Source organism: Canis lupus, chromosome 6 (assembly GCF_011100685.1).
Source record: "Canis lupus familiaris isolate Mischka breed German Shepherd chromosome 6, alternate assembly UU_Cfam_GSD_1.0, whole genome shotgun sequence".
Lineage (NCBI taxonomy): Eukaryota > Metazoa > Chordata > Mammalia > Carnivora > Canidae > Canis > Canis lupus.
In genome coordinates this window covers 1,237,932-1,261,113 of record NC_049227.1, presented here as the reverse complement: position 1 = coordinate 1,261,113, position 23,182 = coordinate 1,237,932, and the positions used below count along the sequence as shown (strand labels likewise).

The following is a 23,182-nucleotide window of genomic DNA, read 5'->3' as shown; positions in this document are numbered from 1 at the left end:
TAAAACAGTGCTCAGGAAGAAATTTATAGCTGTAAACACATTTTTAAAAAAATCAATAACCTAACTATACACCATAAAATAGAAGAAAAAGAGAAGCAAACTATGCTTAAGGCAACAAAAAGGATATAATAAAGATCAGAATAGAAAGAACTGAAACTTGAGAATAGAAAAACATTAGAGAAAAATCAATGAACCCAAAAGTTGGTTCTTGCAAAAATCAACAACACTGACAAACCTTTATGTAGATTAAGAAAAAAAAAAAGAAAACTCAAATTAATAAACTCAGAAATGAAACATAATACATTACTACCAATCTTACAGAAATAAAGGATTACGAAAATACTATCAACTGTATGCTAACAAATTAGATAAACTAGATGAAATGAACAAATTCCTAGAAACATACAAATTCCCAAAACTGACTCAAGTAGAAATGGAAAGTCTTAACTAACTTATAAGTAATTGAATCAGTAATCAAAAACCTTGCTACAAAGAAAAGCCCAAAAACAGGTTTCCCTGGTGAATTCCTCTAATCATTTAAAGAATTAACACCAATTCTTCCCACACTTTTCCAAAACATTAAAAAAGAGAACACTTCCTAATTAATTCTATGAGATTAGCATTATCCTGATGCCAAAGCCAGACTAGTCCATCCTAAGATAAATTTAACTCTAACAAAGGCATCAGTCTGCAACTCTACAGTCCTTTCCAAATACATATAATTAGGGTTGAAGTTATTATGTTGTAGATGATGAGGGCCAGGCTGGGCTTCTTACTCTACAAGAAAAAGGTTATAAATAAGCACAAAAGGAATACTAGAATGAGCTTTATGATGCTGACAGTAATTGAAAATATCAGTAAAAACTCATGGTTTTGTATTTTAATATACAGATATACATATATTTTCTACTTCTATCTGCTGAGAGGGCCCGAAAGCACTAACACCCCAGTAGAAACGAGCATTTCAAACAACCAAATTTTGGAACCTAAATATCATTCTTCAATAAGAACAAAAGTTCCTTAGAAAGTGGTTGACTCCAAAGCTAGGCAGAGAAAACACAGATGAACCAGAACCTCTTCTGGAATCAGATAACTCACAAGTGTTTCAAATGAAAGAAAAGACACAGAAGCCAACCCAACAGAGCTCCAAATGGCCAAAGCTAGAAAAATGTGAGCAATAAAGTAAATAATAATTGTATTGGATTAGAACCAAAGGAATAAATATTCTTCTTTTTTAAGATTTTATTTATTTATTCATGAGAATACACAGAGAGGAGAGAGGGGCAGAGACACAGGCAGAGGGAGAAGCAGGCTCCATGCAGGAAGCCTGATGTGGGACTCAATCCGGGGTCTCCAGGATCACACCCTGGGCTGCAGGAGGCGCTAAACCACTGAGCCACGGGGGCTGCCCAGGAATAAATATTCTTGAGCCCAAATCAATATAATAATAAATTTAAAATGAAGACAAATTATTTTTCCTTACAAAAGAATTCCAATTATTAATTGTAAAAAAAAAAAATCAGTGGAACAACATAGTAGTAATTTGATGCAGGCAAAATTCACCAATGAATGAAAAATTTAGTGGGCAAATGCTTAAAGAGAAACAGCATATTTGCATAGACTGGAAGCATCTTCCCAAAATACTGATTAATTACAAAGGGAAAAAAATGTTAAGGTGTAACTTTACACTTGAAAGCCTGGCAGACATTACCTTAATCAAACAGTAAGACAGCAATTGCACTGTTGGGGATTTACCCCAAAGATTCAGATGCAATGAAACGCCGGACACCTGCACCCCGATGTTTATAGCAGAATGTCCACAATAGCCAAACTGTGGAAGGAGCCTCGGTGTCCATCGAAAGATGAATTGATAAAGAAGATGTGGTTCATGTATACAATGGAATATTACTCAGCCATTAGAAATGACAAATACCCACCATTTGCTTCAACGTGGATGGAACTGGAGGGTATTATGCTGAGTGAAGTAAGTCAATCGGAGAAGGACAAACAGTGTATGTTCTCATTCATTTGGGGAATATAAATAATAGTGAAAGGGAATATAAGGGAAGGGAGAAGAAATGTGTGGGAAATATCAGAAAGGGAGACAGAGGGATCCCTGGGTGGCGCAGCGGTTTGGCGCCTGCCTTTGGCCCAGGGCGCGATCCTGGAGACCCGGGATCGAATCCCACGTCAGGCTCCCGGTGCATGGAGCCTGCTTCTCCCTCTGCCTGTGTCTCTGCCTCTCTCTCTCTCACTGTGTGCCTATCATAAATAAATAAAAAATTAAAAAAAAAAAAATTAAAAAGAAAGGGAGACAGAACATAAAGACTCCTAACTCTGGGAAACGAAATAGGGGTGGTGGAAGGGGAGGAGGGCGGGGGGTGGGGGTGAGTGGGTGACGGGCACTGAGGGGGACACTTGACGGGATGAGCACTGGATGTTATTCTGTATGTTGGTAAATTGAATACCAATAAAAAATTAATTTATTTAAAAAAAAGGAAATTAAAATTGATTCCTTTATTTGCATACAAAAAAAAAATCAAATGGTAAGATTAACACCACCAGCAACTGGATATACTGATGTCATGTATCGCTTAATAGGACCTGCTGGGAAGGTCACCTCACTTCTATGGTAGTCTTCCCAAAATCCGTAACTTTACTCTAACCATGAGAAAGCATTAGACAAAATATTTGATGAGTACTCTTCAAAGATGTCAAGGTCATGAAAAATAAGGACTGAAGAACTATGGCAGACTAGAGAAAACTAAAGAGATGTAACAACTAAATGGGATATGGGAGCCATAACTGCATCCTGAAAGAAAAAGGATATTAGTGGGAAAACTGATGAAATTCAAAGTTTCCAGTTTAATTAATAGCACTGCATCAATGTTAATTTCTTTTCAATAATTTCTGATAATTGTGTTAATAATTGTTCCATAGTTAAGTAAAGTCTTACTTAACATTAGGGAAAGGGATGGGGATCCCTCGGTGGCTCAGCGGTTCAGCACCTGCCTTTGGCCCAGGGTGTGATCCTGGAGTCCCGGGATCGAGTCCCGTGTCAGGTTCCCGGCATGGAGCCTGCTTCTCCCTCTGTCTGTGTCTCTGCGCCTCTCTCTCTCTCTCTATCATGAATAAATAAATAAAATCTTAAAAAAAAAAAAAAAAAAAACATTAGGGAAAGGGACACCTGGGTGGCTCTGTGGTTGAGATCTGCCTTTGGCTCAGGGCGTGATCCCTGTATGGGGATTGAGTCTGCATCGGGCTCCCTGTGGGAAGCCTACTTCTGCCTCTGCCTGTGTCTCTGCCCCCCCCCCCTCTCTGTGACTCTAATAAATAAGTAAAATCTTCCAAAAAAATACATTAGGGAAAGTTAGGTGAAAAGTATACAGAAACTCTACTATCTTTGTAACTCTTTTATATATCCAGAATTATTTCAAAACAAAAATTTTATGCTTACAAGGTTTTAATGATAGAGCAAGATAAAAAACAGAAAGTAGAGAGTGATTTCAACCATGTTTTTGAAAAAAAAACTAAGAAGACTAAGGGAAAAAAAAGAAAAGAAAGCATATACTCCAAAGCATTAACAATGCTTTGCCTAGATTCTGGAATTACAGATAGTTGTTTCTCTTTATACGTTTTGGTGTTTCTGTTTCTATAACAAGCATGAATTACTTTTATGATCAATGATATAAAACCATTAAAAAAAGAATTCTAGCTCTTGTACCAATATGATGGATAAATGAAGATATAGCATTAAGATATGGCAAGTATTAAATCATTTTGGTTGCTGAAGGGTGAAATACTGAGAATCTAAAATGGAATTAGGCATACAAATCGATACAGTGAGTTAGATAAAGAAGAGCTTTTCAGCCTGAGACACTGGATTGCTAAAGGTGCCATTACCAAATTAGGAAAAAATGGTTCACAGAGTATCCCACTGTGGACAAACTGGGCTTAAAGTACCTGTGGATCATCTGAGGGAATATATCCAACAGGCAATTGCAAACAGAGGATGAAAACTCAGAAGGGACACTAGGGCCAGAGATATGAGAATATGAAGGTGTTTGAGGCACCTGGGCAACTCAGTCGGTTAACCACCCAACTCTTGATTTTGGCTCAAGTCAAGATCTCAGGGTTGTGAGACCAAGCTTTGCATCCAGTCTGCACTAAGTATGGAGCCTGCTTAAGATTCTCTCTCTCCCTCTCCCTCTGCCCCTCCCCGACACCCCATACCTGCTCCCCAACTAATGAGTTCTGTCTCTGAAAAAAACAAAACAAAGAATATAAAGGTGTCAAACTACAGATATTTAATGAAGTCACAAAGATGCTTTACTTCTCCTGCCATTATAACATAGAGCAATAAAAGAAAGCAAAAGACAAAATCAGAGAGAATTCATCATGCAAAGAATGAGCCAAAGAGCTAAAGGGGAAGTTAAAAAGTAACTGTCAAAGGACTCAAAGAAAACACTAGAAGACTGGTATGTCTCATAAGGAGTTAATACTCAAAATATATAAAGACCTCATAACTCAACACTAGAAAGCAAATAATCTGATTTAAAATGGGCAAAGGACTTGAATAGACATTTTTCAAAAGACATAAAGACGACCAATAGACACATGAAAAGATGTTCAAAACCACCAATCATCAAGGAAATGCAAATGAAAACCACAATGAGATATCACCTAATACCTGTCAGAATAGTTAAAACTAAAGACAAGAAATAACAAGTATGGTCAAGGATATGGAGAAAAAGAACCACTTGTGCACAGTTAATGGGAATATAAATTGGTACAGGCACTATGGAAAACAGTACAGAGGCTACTCAAAAAATTATAAATAGAATTACCATATGATCCAATAATTCCACTACTGGGTATTTACCCAAAGAAAACAAAAAGATATATGTACCCTTGTTTATTGCAACATTATTTACAATAACCATGATATGGAAGCAGCCCAAGTGCCCACTAACAGGTGAATGGATCAAGAAGATGAGGTACATAAGGACAATGGAATATTACTCAGCCATAAAAGAATGAGACATTGCCATACGCAACAACTCAGATGAACCTAGAGGGTGTTATGCTACATGAAAAAAGGCAAAGACAGACAAATACATGTGATTTCACTTATATTTGTAATCTAAAAACAAATGAATAAACAAAGAAACAAACAAAAAGAATCAGCACTATACAGAGAACTGATGGTTACCAGAAGGGGAGAGGGATGGGAATGGGCAATATGAGTGAAGGGGAGTGAGATACCCTGGCTTCCATTTACAGAAAGAATAAGTCATCACAAGAATAAAAGGTTCATAATAGGGAATACAGTAAGTGTATTATAGTAGCGTTGTATGGTAATAGATGAAAGCTACACTTGTAGTGAGCACAGCATAAGGCATAAATTTGTTGAATCACTATGTTGCACAGCTGAAACTACCATGTATGTCAACTATATTCAAACAAAAAAAATAATTTTAAAAAAATTAACTAATCAAAATCTATGGAATGTAGCTAAAGAATTACTCAGATGAAAATTTCTGATTAAAGACTTACAGAAGGGGCAGCCCCGGTGGCGCAGCGGTTTAGCGCCACCTGCAGCCCGGGGTGTGATCCTGGAGACCCAGGATCAAGTCCCACATCAGGCTTCCTGCATGGAGCCTGCTTCTCCCTCTGCCTGTGTCTCTGCCTCTCTCTTTGCTCTCTCTGAATGAATAAATAAATAAATCTTAAAAAAAAAAAAAAGACTTACAGAAGACCAAATAGTAAAGAGTTAACAGTCTAATTTAAGTTGAAGAAAAACAGAGGGAAAAAAATAGTAGTAGATTATTGAACAAAGAAGCAAAGATATAATGCAGAGGATTCATGAAACTAAAATCTATGTCTTCAAAAGACAAAAAATTGGCAAACCCCTGATAAAATCAGTGGAGTAAATACAACCAATACATAAATATATTAGGAATGAAAGGGGGAATTAATTACAGAAATAGCAGAGCTTTAAATAAATTTGAGTGCAAGGCTGAACAGAAATTGATTATAATAGATGGTTACATATTTGGTTACCACAGCCATTCATTTTTACTTACCGCCAACAGAAGACACATTTATTTGCACAAGCCAAGCTTGGGGTAGTTTCCATGCAACGATGGCTTTCGATGCCATAGAACGTATGTTTATAACAACCTCCTCTCCCTCGGAGCATTGACTGTGAAAGTAAAAAAAACAAATAATAATCTGAATAAAATCCTCAAGGCAAGAAAACAAAACACCAAGGCATCATTTTTAAGAAAAAATATCTGCATTTCATAATCATAAATACCCCTACTGATATCTCCCTGATACAGAAAATTAACATTATAGTGTTTTGATACAGCTTTGGGTTTTGATGGTGCTTTAAGTCTTCTAAAATCCAATGAAATAAACCTATGATTCATTAACTCTGAAAGCTCTATAGAGAAGACCACTGACGCTTTTAGTTTCAAATCCATTTAACTGCCTCAAATAATATCAGTACAATAAGATATAATACTATTAGATTAGAGTAGGGAATAGGGATAGATAGGGATAGATAAGACAAGCTCCTAGAAGAGGGGAGCAGCCCTCAGTCGACAGGGTATGTCTGTTTTGAATAAGAAAGGGTGGGTAAGAGAATACGTTCTGGAACATATTCTATGTCAACTGAATGGCAGAACTTGAACATACTGAGACTTGCTGATGGAACAAGCAGCATGAGTGTAAGAAATAGATTTTTCCAAAAAAAAAAAAAAAAAAAAAAAGAAATAGATTTTTCCCAAAAAGGACACTATTTAATATGTGAGTGTTTTACCCATGCTGAGTGTAGTAAGAACAAATAATTTGAAGAAATAGTACAGATCAACTTAGGGTTGGAATCATAAAACAGTACCAAGCTTTTCGAGATCTCATCTGAAAGATTCATCTAGAAACTCTGCAAGATAGGCTTGATTTCAGTAAAAGTGAAATCTGGGGGAGGGGAGAGGAGGCAAATAAGGTTATGGTGACTTGGCTCATATTAATGGAGGAAAGGGGAAGGGCTAAGAAGGAGATACATTCAAAGGCATTCCCCACTGGAGGGGCAAAACAAAGTCATCCAAGATAACGGACATGTTGACTCATCTCAGTTGCAACTGAAACATGAGGGGATTAACAACAGGAACAAACAAGGAGATACAAGGAGCCTGTGTGTGTGTGTGTGTGTGTGTGTGTGTGTGTGTGTGTAAAATATATTAGTGTGCTAACATTATGCTATCCATAATAAAGGAAAATTACAAAAAATTTACCAGCTTGATTACTATGTTGGTTGATCACAAAGTCTTATTTTTTGTCCTGATAAAAAGGGTTCCCCTGTCCATCTCACTTGATATTTGCATTAAGAAAAATAAGAAGTAAAGAAAAAATATCGTTCAAGGGAACTACAAATTCTCTCCCAAGTTCCCAATAAGATATCCACAAGGCAAATAAAACATTCAAATCTTGCAAACAGCACTAAAAACAAAAAATAAAAGCTCACTAAATGCCACTAAATATCATGGCAATAGAAAAACAAAGTTGAACCCGAAAATCTCATTGTTTACTGAGAAGGTAATATACCTCAAGCACACTGTGTGCCGAATGTACAATGATGAATAAGACAGAGCCCCCAACCATGATCTAGTATGAGGAAATTGCAAGTAAACAGGCAAAATGTGCAATACTATTATGATAGGGTGTTTGAATCAATTAAGAAAGATTCTTTTGCAAGCAACAGAAACTGACTCTGACTAAACAGAAAAAGGATTTATTGAAAGGACTCCACAGCTCACAGAATCTTTAGAAAGGCAGGAATGAAGGAAGGCTGGCAGCAGGACCACCCTTCAATCTCTCAGAAGCCATCTACTGTAGATGCCACCACTCTCTGGATACCATCGCCAGCACCACTCCTGGAAAGGAGATGCTGCCACCATGAGCTCAAGAATGAGGTCTCCATGTCCCAGATCCTTTCATCACTCACTCCATACTCAAAGTCTTGGGCAAAAACAATAACCATCCTAAATGATACTGTTATACCCATGCTGCCAGCACATGGTTCCAAGAAACAGTATCTCTGTTCCTCAGCTTCTATAGCAGTCAGTGGGCCCTTGTGTTAAAGGAAGCTAATTTAACAGAGAATTCCCCCAAACACAAAAAGGCTCAGATGCTGGGCAAGCAGAGAAAAGACAAATGTCCACCATGGTGTTACGGGAGCCCATGAGATAGGTGACTGACCCAGCCAGCCTTGCAGGACCAGTGAGAACTTCCCAGAGGTGTGCTGTCCAAACTGAACACTGAAGGGCTAAAATGATGAAGGGAGAGGGATGGGAGAAGAGGGATGACATGTTTCTCTTTTAAAAACTTTTTTTCCTGAAAGTTTTATAGTTTTACTTTAGTTCACTTTAGTTCATCGATTTTCAGTTAATTTTTATGTAAGATGTGAAGTTAAAAAAAAAATCTTTGTGTTTGTATGTGTGAATGTACTTCCGGTGTGTGCAGTCTGGTGGTGGTGGTGGTGATGGTGGTGGTGATGGTAGTGGGTGGTAGCAGTGATATTCTACCGCTGGATGTCTAATTACCCCAGCACCATTTGTTGGCAAGGTTACCTGTCCTCCAAGGAATTGCTTTTGCACCTTTGGAAAAAAAAAAATCAGGTAGGCATGTTTGTGTGCTTATTTCTAGGACCTCTATTCTGTTCTACTGGTCTATGAGTCTGATCCATCTCTCCACTAGTACCACGCTGTCTTGATTACTATAGCATTAGAGTAAGCTATATAAGCTACAGTATCAGAGTATATGACTCCTCCCATTTTATTCTCCCTAAACATTATTTAAGCTATTTTAAGGCTAGCGCCATTCCTTATAAATTTCAGAATAAGCTTGTCTATTTCTACAAAAACCTTACTAGTATTTTAGTAGTAACTGCATTAAACCTACAGATCAATTTGGGGAAAACTAACAATTTACCATATTATGTCTTTCAATCCATCAACATTTACTTAGATTTACATTTAGACTTTCATTTACATTTACACTCACCTAAATTTTCATTGATTTCTGATTCGTTATCTTTCCTCATTTCTAACATAAGCATTTATTGCTTTAAATTTCCCTCTGAGGGACACCTGAGTGGCTTAGTGATTGAGCGTCTGCCTTTGACTCAGGTGTGATCACAGGGTCCTGTGATCGAGTCCCACATCAGGCTCCCTGCAGGGAGCCTGTCTCTCCTTTCTGTGTCTCCCATGAATAAATAAATAAAATCTTGAAAAAAAATTCTCTCTGAGCACTGAGCTACATCCCATATACAGTTTGTTTTATTTTTATTGTCATTCGGTTGTATGTATTTTTTTCATTTCCTGAGACTTCTTTGACCCAGGGCTTATTTAGAAATGCATTGTTTAATTTCTATATAGAGATTTTCCTTTTGTTTTCATTATTAGTTTCTAGTTTGATTCCATTATGGTCAGAGAACAACAGTAGGATTTCAATTCCTGTAAATTCACTGAGCTTTATTCTATGGTCTAGGATGGTCTGTCTTGGTCAATGTTCCATAGGCACTTGAAAACATATGTATTCTGCTGTTGCTGGGTGGTAAGTTCTCTATTTGTCAACTAGATCCTATTAGTTAACTGTGTTGCTCAGATTTTCTATAGTCTCATGATTTTCAGTCAAGTAGGTAAAAGAGAGTTTCAAAGTCCCCAACTAAAGGGGTGCCTGGGTGGCCAAGCATCCAACTCTTGGTTTCAGCTTAGGTCATGATCTTAGAGTCATAAGATCTTAGGGCTCTGCTTTCAGCAGAAACTCTGCTTGAGATTCCCTTCTTGGCCTTCTGCCCCTCCCCAGCTCGCACGTACACTTTAAAAAAACAAAAAAGTCAAAAAAAAAAAAAAAAAGTCCCCAACTATAATTGTGAGTTTTTATTTTTTTAAGATTTCTCCATTTAACTGTATCAGTTTTGAGCCTCCAATGTTTGGTGTATACTCATTTAGTGTGGATTATCCTTTCATCACTATGAAATGTCATTCTCTGTCTCTAAGTACGTTTCTTTGCTCTGAGACCTTCTTAATCTGATATTGACATGAGCAATCCTACCTTTTGGATTATTGTTGGCATGGTATGCATCTTTCTGTCATTTTACTCAACCCACCTATGTCACTGAATTTGAAGTAAGTTTCTTATCAACATCATATTTTGAAGTCCTATTTTTTTTACCCATTCTGCCGATTAGCTATCATTTGTTTGGTATATTTAGAATATTTACATTTGAAGCAATCACTAATACATTAGTCCTCAGGTCTGCTATTTTATTATTTGTTTTCTGCTTGTTTCCTCCCATTCTCATATCCATTACTTTTTTTTTTTATTTCCTGCAGGTTACTTAAAACATTTTTGGTATTCCATCTTATCTTGTTGGGTTTTTTTTCCTAGTTATCCCTTTGTAAACATTCACCATAGGTGTTGGTAGCTCCTTGTTTAGTTTTTATAGTGGTTTTTCTGAATCTTCCACATATACAGGACTTATGTATATAATGTGTGTATATATATATGTATGCTTACATATATACATGACTCTCATAGTCTGCTGATATTATTTTATACTTGATGTTAAGTGTGGAAACATCACTTCCATTTAAATCCTTTTAACTTTTCCTCTTTCAAATATCATTGTGCTGAATATTACATGGTATTTTAATTTTTGTTTCAATCATCAAATATGATTAATAAGAATCATGAGGAAAATGTCTAATCTTTCCATTATTCTGACTTTCCTGTGCTCTAATAATCTTCCTTTTATCATTTCATTAGGTTAGAAGAATTTCCTTTAGCCATTTTTTTTTAATTTTTATTTATTTATGATAGTCACACAGAGAGAGAGAGAGAGAGAAAGAGGCAGAGACACAGGCAGAGGGAGAAGCAGGCTCCATGCAGGGAGCCCGACGTGGGACTCGATCCCAGGACTCCAGGATCATGCCCCGAGCCAAAGGCAGGCGCTAAACCGCTGCACCACCCAGGGATCCCCCTTTAGCCATTTTTTAAGGGCAGATCAGCCAACAACAAATTCCTTGTTCTCGTTCATGTATGTCTTTATTTAATCTTCATTCTGAAAGGGCAGTCTTGCCATACAAAGAATTAATGGTCGTCAGGTATTTTCTTTCAGCGTTTGAAAAATGTGTACCACTTCCCTCCGGCCTCCAAGATTTCAGATGAGAAATCTGATGTCAAATTAATGTTAATACATCATTTATCTCTAGCATCTTTCAAGATTTTTTTTTTCTTACTTTTCTGATCATTAATTTTAAGGTGTCTTGGTATGGATTTCTTTGGTTTTATCCTGTTTGGGGTTCAGGGATACCCCTGTTTGGGGTATCCTCTCTGTTGTTCAGACCAAATGAATTTTATTGGGCTATCCTGTTTACAGATCATACTACTGATGTGGTTAAGGCCATTGATTCTACCCTCTGTCATCTCCGTTCTACTATTGAGCCCATTTGGTTGAGGTTTTGTTTTGTTTTTTTCTGTTGCTATATTTTTCAATTTTATAATCCCCTCTTGGTTCTTTTTTATAACTTCCATTTCTTGAGACTTTTTTATTTTTTCATCTGTTTCGAGAGAATCTGTAACTGATTGCTGAAGCATTTTTACGACAGCTGCTTCAAAATCCTTGTCAGATTATTCCATCATCTGATTCACTGGTGTTATCAGCTCATTATCTTTTCTTGTTCAAGTTGTGATTTTCTTGGTTCTTGGTATGACAAGTGATTTTTATTGCATCCTAGACATTCTGTCTACTATGTTAGGGGACTCTAGATCCTATTTAATTCTCCTATTCTAGCAGGCAGTCACTTTGTTTGGGCTAAGCATGCAGGTCCAGGACCATTTTTGTGTGCTGTGGTTTCAAAAGCAATTTAATTTTCAGAACCTTTGCAATGTAATTTTGCTTGGGATCCCACTGGTCTCTGTTGTTACCATATGAGGAAGTAGAAGGGGTTTCTCTCTGAGGGTTTCTCAATGGATGAGGAGAATATCTGAGCTGCTTGTGTGGCAAAGTGCCTCTAGCTAATTGCCCCTGACAGCCCCAGTAATTGAGTGAGACAGGGCAGGCCACAGGGATAAAGAGTCTTCCCCAGTTGGACCACTTCCCCATTGATCCCTCTTGCCAGTGCCACTCAGCCAATATGGTGTCTCTCAGTGGGAAAGGAAGACTCAGGCCCAGCAGGGATGGAGAGCATTTCACAAGTCAGGTCACTTACTGTTAAAGTAGATGGTGGGAAGGGATCTTTCTCTTCCCACTTTCACCTGGCCATCCTAATATCTCCTGACAGGAGAAGGGAATTTCAGGTCCAGCAGGGAAGGAGACCACTTGTCCTAGATGCTTACAGTTAGTGGAGCACCTAACTGATCCCCTTGGCAGTGGTACTGGGCTTGCCTAATTCTGTTGGAGGAACTCTCATTCCATACTAGGAAGCAATGAACCCTCTCAGGTGGTTTTCTGTTGCTAGATTAAGGATTAGGAAACATGGGGTCTGAGTTGCCTCCTTCTTTAGATGGGGAGATGTAAAACATCCTGTTGTCCTATTGCTCCTCCACTCCTGGGGCCCCAAACTAGTCAGCCTTCCTCTTACCACTTTTCAAAGTTCTCTTTTGGTGCCTCTTATGTTTTCCAGGGTTCAAAGTTGTACACAGCAGGAAGGAACAGGGAGAAAGGAGTTTATGCCCCCTTGTCCAAAACACAAATCCTCAGACAACACATTTTGAAAGAAAGTGCTCTCACATCTGAAAATTAGTAAATAAGTAGGGTGGAAAAGGAAAAGACCTGAGAGTAATACACACTTAGAATTAAATCCATGGAAAAAAAAAATTAAATCCATTTTATAAATCTGGGGGGGGGGGGGGGAATTACAAATACTCTCAGATTAATGAATCCATAAATTCTTGGCCTCAGAGCAAATGAGAGCCTGAGAAAATACAACTGCAGCCCAGCAGAGCCACACTGAATGAATTCAAGACACCATCACCAGGCAGGCTCTGTGCACACCAATTTGGGGATGGGAGTGCAGGGGGAAGAATGGAGGTAGGTTGTTGGGAGAACAATCTCCATGGGTCAGTCTCCCTCTCTTTCTCTCTGAATGTCATACAAGCAGCGCTGGCTGCCTTTATTCTAGACTATCTTTTCAAAAAGGTTTGTATAGTAAATAGCCTTAGAAGATATAGTGTCTCTCTCTGGAGCAAATGATATGTATTTACTGTCCAGTATAATAAGGATATGTCACTCTATAGCAAAGGTCAGGCAGGATTAGTGTCAACTATAGAAGCTTCATGTTCCCTAAACTTGGGGTTCCTCTTCTGTAACATATATACAGACATTACCGGGCCCTTCTCGAGCTACTTCATGGGTGCTGGGGGCTCAGGAACCAGACTAAATAATGATATTCTGGTTACAGCTATTATAATAAACTGTCCGTGACTTCTGCCAACATCAATGATGCTGTGGCCAGCTAACCTGCTAACTTGCAAGTGGGTAAAATGTCAGACCCCAATTTTTGACAGAGGATGGAGAATTCAATGCAGAAGTCAATGGGACAAAACCAGTCTGCTGCCTGTTTCTATAAGCAAAGTTTTGCTGGAATACCATCACCCATTTGTTTACTTATCGTTTATGGATGCTTCTGTGCCCCATTGGGAGAGTTGAGAAGCTGCAACATAGATCGTATGACCCACAAAATGTTAAAAAGTCACTAGCCCTTTAAGAAAAAATCTACTGACCCCTGACCTAGATATTTATTTCCTACCCTAGAGCAAACTAAATTCCAAACTGATTAAACTGTCTGAAAAAGTACAAACAGATGAATTCAGGGAAGATGGAGGAGCAGGATGCACCAAGAGTCAGTCTCCCCACCTAGACAACAGCTGCACTGCAGATCTGTCTAATGTAAATATTCTGGAACTTGAGTCTCCTGAAGGCTTGCAACTTCCAGGAAAAGGCTTGAAACCCTTCACTTCAGCTCTCAGCCCAGGAGGAGCTACCCACCCCCACCATGTGGCAGACAGCTGTGCACATGTCCCAGGGCAGCTTGCACACAGTCTGTGGCAGTGAAGGGGGGCAAAAAGGACCCTGTCCTGAAAAATCCTGTGGACCTGTCCTCTGATTGCTAATTGCAGCTTCTGGGCACAGAGGTATAAAGAGGGGTAGAGGCAAGATTGTTGCCCCCACCCCCATTTTTGCAAGGCCTTACCCCTCCAGCTGAAGTGACTTCCAGGAGATTGAAAGGGTCACTATCTATTTTTACCCCCTTCACTTTACACTGTCATCCTTTCAGGAACCAGACATTAAAGACTAGGATATTCCATTACAACAGAACATTCAGGGAGAAACAAAGTTACTGTGCATGGCCAGGGAAAGGCTCAGAAAACAAGCAAGACACTAAGTTTACACCTCAGCCTGATCCTTACAGAAAGAGCCTACAAAACTCAATAAAACAAAACCAACAACAGAAAACAGCAAACCCTAAGGAAGAGGGAGAATGGGAGTTCCACGACTAGATTCAAATGCCCACAAGGCACATAAAGATATAAGAAAGTATGTACCAATCGAAGGGAAAAAAATAATTCAACAGAACCTGTCCCTGAAAAATACTTTATGGCAGATATGTTAGACAGACCTTAAAAACACCGTCCTAAACATGCTCAAAGAACTAAAGGAAGATGTGGGGAAAATCAACAAAATAATGTGTAAACAACATGGAAATACCCACTAAAGAGCTAAGAAGCCCAAAAAGACACCAAAAAAATTCTGGAGCTGAAAAAGCATAGTAATTAAAATGAAAAATTCACTAGAGGGATTCAAGGGCAGGTCTGAGGGGGCAGAAGAATCAGAGACCCTAAGATGATGGAACTTATGAAGGCTGAGGAGCAGAAAGAAAGAAAAATGAAGAAAAGCAAAGAGCTGGAGGGGTCTGTTTAACAACATGCACATCGTGCATATCCCAAGATAAGAAGCAGAGAGAATATATGAAGAAACAATAACTGAAATTTTCCCAATTTTGATGAAAGACATGAATGTAAACGTCCAAGAAGCTAAACAAACTTCAAGCAAGATGAACTCAAAGAGACCCAAAGACACATTAGACTCAAATTTTCAAAAGACAAAGAATAACCCTTGAAAGTGGCAAGAGAAAAGTGAATTATCACATACAAGGGGTCATTCATAAAATTATAGGCAGATTTCTCATCTGAAACTTTGGAGGTCAGAAGGCAGTGGGCCAAGATATTCAAAGTGCTAAAAGAAAAAAAAAACTGTTGGGGATCCCTGGGTGGCTCAGCGGTTTAGCACCTGCCTTCACCCCAGGGTGTGATCCTGGAGACCCGGGATCAGGCTCCCTGCATGGAGCCTGCTTCTCCTTCTGCCTTGTGTCTCTGCTTCTCTCTCTCTCTCTCTCTCTCTGTCTGTCATGAATAAATAAGTAAAACCTTAAAAAAAAAAATTGTTAACCAAGAATCCTACATCAGGCAAAACTATCCTTCAGAACTGAGGAGAAATCGAGACATCCCAGATAAACAAAAGCTGAGGCAGTGCATGACCACTAGACCTGCCCTGCAAGAGACACTCAAGGGATTCTTGCAGGGTGAAATGAAAGGACACTAGGCAGTACCTCCAAGCCATATGGAAAAGTAAAGATATCAATCAAGGTAAATACAGGGGCAATTAGGAAAGCTAGTGTTACTGTAACAATGGTTTGTAACTTCTGTTTTCTACATGATTTAAGAGACATCTAAAGAAAAAATTATTAGCATAAGCTAGTACTACTGCAACTTTAGTTTGTAATTCCAAATCTTGTTTCCTACACAATTTAGGAGATAACTGCATTTAGAGAAATTACTAGTTTATGTTTCTGTGTTCACAATGTAATGAGATGTAATTCTGTGCCATCAATAACTGAAAGGGGTGGGGACAGAACTGTAAAGGTAGAGTTTTTGCATGTTACTGAAGTTAAACTACAGTAACTTTAAATTGAAATGCTACATCTTTAAGATGTTAAATGTAATCCCCACGGTAACCACAAAAAAAAAAAAATAGCCATACAATATACAGAAAAGTAAATTAAGAAGGAATTAAGACATTTCACTTAAAAAACCCACTCAGAAAGATAAAAATGGGGGTGCCTGGGTGGCTCAGTGGTTGAGCGTCTGCCTTCGGCCCAGGGCATGATCCCTGGTGTCCTGGGATCGAGTCCCACATCAGGTTCCCTGCATGGAGTCTGTTTCTCCCTCTGCCTGTGTCTCTGCCTCTCTCTCTCTCTCTCTCTCTGTATGTCTCTCATGAATAAATAAAATCTTAAAAAAAAAAATACAGGAAATGAGGGACAAAAAAAGGCAATAAAGCATAGACAAAAAGTGGCACAATGACAAAAGCCCCTCCTTATCAGTAATTACTTTAAATTTAAATGGATAAAATGCTTTAATCAAAAGACAGAGCTTGGCAAAATGGATAAAAAAGACATGATCCAACTCTATGCTGTCTACAAGAGACTCACTTTACATCCAAAGACACATACAGGTTGAAAGTTAAAGGATGGAAAGACATTCCAAGCAAATAGTAATCAAAAGAGAGCAGGAGTGGCTATAATATTAGCAGACAAAACACACTTTAAATAAAAAAAGCTTACAAGGCACAAAGTACATTTTCTATTAATAAAAGGTTCAAAATTGCAAGAATATACAATAATTATAAACATTTACACATCAAATGACAGACCTTAAAAATATATGAAGCAGAAATGGATAGAATTTTTTTTTTAATTTTATTTATTTATGATAGGCACACAGTGAGAGAGAGAGAGGCAGAGACACAGACAGAGGGAGAAGCAGGCTCCATGTACTGGGAGCCCGACGTGGGATTCGATCCCGGATCTCCAGGATCGCGCCCTGGGCCAAAGGCAGGCGCTAAACCACTGCGCCACCCAGGGATCCCAGAAATGGATAGAATTGAAGGAAGAAATAACTCTAATTAATATCCCATTCACAATAGAAAAACCAGAGAGAAGGAAGAAAACCTGTTACAAGGAAGTAAACAGAAGACTTTACAGAGCAGACCAACCAGATCTAAGAGACACATGTAGAACACTCCACCCAATAACAATAGCATACACATTCTTCTCAAATGCACATAAGACATTTCTAGAATAGACCACAAGTTAGGCCAAAAACATGAAGTCTAATGGATTTTAAGAGATAGACATCATCATACAAAGTATCTTCCCTGACCACAGTGGGATGAAGTTAGAAACCAGTACATAAAGAAAATTGGAAAGTTCAAAGATTGTGGAAATTAAACCACACACTTTTAAATAGTCAATGTATCAAAAAAGGAATCACAAAGAAAATTAGAAAATACTCAGAAATGAATGAAAGTGAAAAAAACACAAACATAACAAGATTTATGGCATACATCAAAAGCAGTGCTGAGGAAATTTATAGATATAAATGCTTATTTAGAAAAAGAAAGAAGTTTTTTTTTTTAAAGATTTTATTTATTCATGAGAGACCCGGGGGGAGGGGGGGGAGGGCAGAGATATAGGCAGAGTCCCAATGCGGGACTTTTTTTTTCTTTTAAAGACTTTATTTATTCATGAGAGACACACAGAGAGAGAGAGAGAGGGGCAGAGACCCAGGCAGAGGGAGAAGTAGGCTCCATGCAGGGAGCCCGATGTGGGACTTGATCCCGGGTCCCAGGGATCATGCTTTGAGCCTAAGGCAGGCGCCCAACCACTGAGCCACCAAGGCGTCCCAAAAGAAAGAATTTAAATCAACAACCTAACTTTACAACTTAAGCAGTTAGAAAAAGAATGAACAAATCCAAAGCTAGGGGAAGGAACTGAAATAATGAAGATTAGATTAATAAAACAGACAATAGAAAAACAAGAGAAAAATCAGTAAAACAAAAAGTTGTTTCTTCAAAAAGATTAACAAAAATTAACAACCTTTAGTTAGATGGGACTAAAAAAAAGAAGACTCAAATTGTTAAAATCAGAAATCAAAGTAGAAACATTACTACCAATTCTACAGAAATAAAAATGATATGAGTATATAAACAAATGTGTGTCAAGAAATTGGATACACTAGTTGAAATGGACAAATTTCTAGAAACACAAAATCTACCAAGAAATCACAAAGAAACAGAAAACATGAATAGACCTATGACTAGCAAGGAGATTGAATCAATAACCACCAATCTCCCAGCAACAACAAAAAAGCCTCGTATCTGATTACTGAGTGATTTCCACCAAACATTTAAAGAACTAATACCAATCAAAAGTGAGCAAAGAACCCAAATAGACATTTCTCCAAATAAAGTACATGAATGTAATAAGCACATAAAAAGATGCCCCAAAACACTAACAAGCAGGTAAATGCAAATCAGAACCACAATGAGATACTCAGACACATTAGGATGGCTACTATCAAAAAAGAAAAACTAAGTGTTGGTGAGGACACAGAAAAACCAGAACCCTGTGTACTGCTGATGGGAATGTAAAATGGTACTGCTCCAGTGCAAAACAGTATGGAGGTTCTTCAAAAAATTAAAAACAGGGATCCCTGGGTGGCGCAGCGGTTTGGCGCCTGCCTTTGGCCCAGGGCGCGATCCTGGAGACTCGGGATCGAATCCCACGTCGGGCTCCCGGTGCATGGAGCCTGCTTCTCCCTCTGCCTGTGTCACTGCCTCTCTCTCTCTCTCTGTGACTATCATAAATAAATAAAAAAATTAAAAAAAAAAAATTAAAAACAGAACTACTATATAACCCAGCAATTCCACTTTTAGGTCTACACCCAAAAGAACTGAAAACAGGGTCTCAAAGGGCTATTTGTACACTCATGTTCATAGCAGCATTAGTCACAACAGCTAAAACATGGAAGCAACCCAAGTGTCCATCAGAAGATAAATGGATAAGGAAAAATGTGGTATGAGCAGCCCGGGTGGCTCAGCAATTTGGCACCGCCTTCGGCCCAGGTTGTGATCCTGGAGTCCTGGGGTCAAGTCCCACATCAGGCTCCCTGCGTTGTAGCCTGCTTCTCCCTCTGCCTGTGTCTCTGCCTCTGCCTCTCTCTCTCTCTCTCTCTTTCTCATGAATAAATAAATAAAATCTTAAAAAAAAAATGTGGTATATACATCCAGTGGAATATTATTCAGCCTTAAAACAGAAGGAAATTCTGACACATGCTACCACATGGATGAACCTCAAGGGCATTATATTAAGTGAAAAAGCCAGTCACAAAAAGACCAACACCAGGGATCCCTGGGTGGCGCAGCGGTTTGGCGCCTGCCTTTGGCCCAGGGCGTGATCCTGGAGATCCGGGATCGAATCCCACGTCGGGCTCCCGGTGCATGGAGCCTGCTTCTCCCTCTGCCTGTGTCTCTGCCTCTCTCTCTCTCTCTCTCTGTGTGACTATCATAAATAAATAAAAATTAAAAAAAAAAAAAAAGACCAACACTGTATGATTGCATTTATATGAGATACTCAGAGCAGTTGAAATCATGGAGACAGGAAGTATGATGACGGTTGCTAGGAGCTGTAGAAAGGGAAGAATGGGAAGTTACTGCTTAATAGGCATAAAGTTTCAGTTTTGCAAGATCAAGAGTTATGGTAGTGACAGCTGCATAAGGTAAAAGTATTTAATACCAATGAACTGTATACTTAAAATGATTAAGATGATAAACTCTGTTTAACAGAATTTTAAAAATAAGTCTTAAAAAGACAGAAGTAGGGGTGGGGCAAGATGGCGCAAGGGTAGCATCCCCAAGTCACCTGTCCCCACCAACTTACCTGGATAACTTTCAAATCATCCTGAAAACCTACAAATTCGGCCTGAGATTTAAAGAGAGAACAGCTGGAACACTAGAGATAAGAGTTTGCATTTCTAACAAGTAGGAAGACGAAAAAAGAAGAAAAGAAAAAAGAAGAGAGAGAAAGGAGAGGAGGAGAAGAGGGGAGGGGAGAGGAGGGGAAAGCAGGAGAGAGGAGGGGAGGAGAGGAGAAGGAGAGACCGCTCCCTCTCGCCCCTCCTCCCCCCTCTCCCTCCCCTCCCTCCCCCCCTCCCCCCCCTACCTCCCCCTCACCTCCCTCCCCTCCCCTCCCCTCCCTCCCCTCCCCTCCCTCCTCCTCCCCCCACCTCCCTCCCCTGCCCCGCCCCCCCCTCCCCTCCCCTCCCCCCCCCCCCCTCCCCCCCCCCTCCCCCCCCCCCCCCTTCCCTCCCCCCCCCCCCTCACATCCGCCCCAGAAAAGACATACACAATCACAGAAAAAACAAAGAAAAGAAAAGAAAAGAAAAGAAGTGAGGGAGGGGGCCCAACCATAAGGAGCCGGGCTAAAGGGGCGGTGAAAGCCTCCAGGACAGGAAAGCCCAGTCCTGGAGAAGCAGGAACTTTAAAATCCGCACCGGATTCTTCCTGGATGGGAAGGCACTCGCAGAGTACTCGGGCAGGATCCCAGGAGGGGAAGTAGAGGCCCCAGGTTCCCGGGGTCACTAACAAAGGAAGTGCGCCCTGGGGAGAGCACACCACATACCCCTGGCCAAGCCATAAAGGGCTGGTGCGTGAGCCCGGCAGGGGTCCCGGGAGCAGCTCAGGCGGCAGCTCCGGATGAAGGGGGCTGCGTGACCCAGGAGCGACGCAGACCCTGGATACCAGGGACACAGCCCAGGAACCTGCGCTCCCCTTGGGACAGGCGGAGGCGGGGAGGGCACAGGATAGCGAGGACACTCCCACCACCAGGCGCCCCGAGCTGTGCAGAGCACCACCCCCCACCGCCAGAGCATCCAGGCCACTGCAGACTGGGAACTTCGATAGTTACTGTGGGAGCGGACTCCAGGGCTGGAGAGGTGGCCGCAGCCAGTGGTCTTGTTCTTTGGAGGAGAACACTCGGAAAACAGGGAAATAGGCATTCAGATCCAGGAGATACAGAGTTCCCCCCACCCTAAAATCAATAAAAACCGTTCAACACCTCAACATTTAATAGTGAAACTTGCAAATTCCAAAGATAAAGAGAAAATCCTTAAAGCAACAAGAGACAAGAGATCCCTAACTTACATGGGGAGAAATATTAGATTAACAGCACACCTCTCCACAGAGACCTGGCAGGCCAGAAAGGGCTGGCAGGATATATTCAGGGTCCTAAGTGAGAAGAACATGCAGCCAAGAATACTTTATCCAGCAAGGCTCTCATTCAGAATAGGAGTAGAGATAAAGAGCTTCCAAGACAGGCAGAAACTCAAAGAATATGTGACCACCAAACCAGCTCTGCAAGAATTATTAAGGGAGACTCTATAAAAGAGGAAGCCCAAAGAAATAATCCACAAAAACATGGACTGAACAGGTATTATGATGACACTAAATTCATATCTTTCAATAGTAACTCTGAACGTGAATGGGCTTAATGACCCCATCAAAAGATGCAGGGTTTCAGACTGGATAAAAAAGCAAGACCCATCCTATTTGCTGTCTACAAGAGACTCATTTTAGACCTAAGGACATCGACAGCCTGAAAATGAAAAGCTGGAGAACCATTTACCATTCAAATGGTCCTCAAAAGAAAGCAGGGGTAGCAATCCTCATATCAGATAAATTAAAGTTTATCCCAAAGACTATAGTAAGAGATGAAGAGGGATACTATATTATACTTAAAGGATCTATCCGACAAGAATACCTAACAATGAATCTTTATGCCCCTAAATATGGGAAGTGCCAAGTATATCAATCAATTAATAACCAAAGTAAAGATACACTTAGATAATAATATACTAGTAGTAGCCTTCACCATAGTGCTCTCAGTAAAACAGATCCTCTTAGCAGAACGTCACCAAAGAAACAAGAGCTTTAAATGATACACTGGACCAGATGGATTTCACAGATATTTACAGAACTTTACATCCAAACGCAACTGAATACACGTTCTTCTCAAGTGCACATGGAACTTTCTCCAAAATAGACCACATACTGGGTCACAAATCAGGTCTTAACCGATACCAAAAAGATTGGGATTGTCCCCTGCATATTTTCAGACCGCAATGCTTTGAAACTAGAACTCAATCTCAAGAAGAAATTTGGAAGAAATTCAAACATGTGGCAGTTAAAGAGCATCCTGCTAAAAGATGAAAGGGTCAACCAGGAAATTAGAGAAGAATTAAAAAGATTCTTCAAAACTAATGAGAATGAAGATACAACCATTCAAAATCTTTGGGATACAACAAAAGCAGTCCTGAGAGGGAAATACATCGCAATACAGGCATCCCTCAAAAACCTGGAAAAAACTCAAATATACAAGCTAACCTTGCACCTAAAGGAACTGGAGAAAGAACAGCAAATAAAACCTACACCCAGCAGAAGAAGAACGTTAATAAAGATCTGAGCAGAACTCAATGAAATAGAGACCAGAAGAACTGTAGAACAGATCAACAAAAGCAGGAGTTGGTTCTCTGAAAGAATTAATACGATAAACCATTAGCCAGCCTTGTTAAAAACGAATGAGAAAAGACTCTAATTATTTAATAAAATCACAAATGAAAAAAGAGAGATCACAACCAATACCAAGGAAATACAAACGATTTTAAAAACGTATTATAAGCAAACACATGCCAATAAATTAGGCAATCTAGAAGAAATGGACACATTTCTGGAAAACCACAAACTACCAAAACTGGAACAGGAAGAAATAGAAAACCTGAACAGGCTGATAACCAGGGAGGAAATGCAAACAGTCATCAAAACCTCCCAAGACACAAAAGTCCAGGGCCAAGATGGATTCCCAGGGAAATTCTATCAAACATTTAAGGAGAAACAACAGCTATTCAATTAAAGCTGTTCCGAAACATAGAAAGGAAAGGAATACTTCCAAACTCGTTCTATGAGGCCTGCATCACCGTAATTCCAAAAACAGACAAAGACTCCATCAAAAAGGAGAATTATAGAACAATATCCCTGATGAACACAGATGCAAAAATTCTCAACACAACAAGATACTAGCCAACAGGATCCAACAGTACATTAAGAAGATTATTCAGGCAGCCCCGGTGGCCCAGCGGTTTAGTGCCACCTTTGGCCCGGGGTGTGATCCTAGGGATCCAGGATCGAGTCCCATGTCAGGCTCCCTACACAGAGGCTGCT

At 39.7% G+C, this 23,182-nt stretch overlaps 1 protein-coding gene across 5 annotated transcripts in view; it reads right to left on the bottom strand.

The window, feature by feature from the left end:
• Positions 1–23,182, bottom strand: part of LOC479708 (S-adenosyl-L-methionine-dependent tRNA 4-demethylwyosine synthase TYW1) — a 245,697-nt gene that overhangs the window by 161,929 nt on the left and 60,586 nt on the right. For all 5 annotated transcript variants that reach the window (XM_038539010.1, XM_038539005.1, XM_038539006.1 and 2 more), the window contains exon 10: positions 6,087–6,205. In XM_038539010.1, coding sequence (XP_038394938.1) covers positions 6,087–6,205 — 119 coding nt within the window. The remainder of the gene's footprint in view (positions 1–6,086; positions 6,206–23,182) is intronic.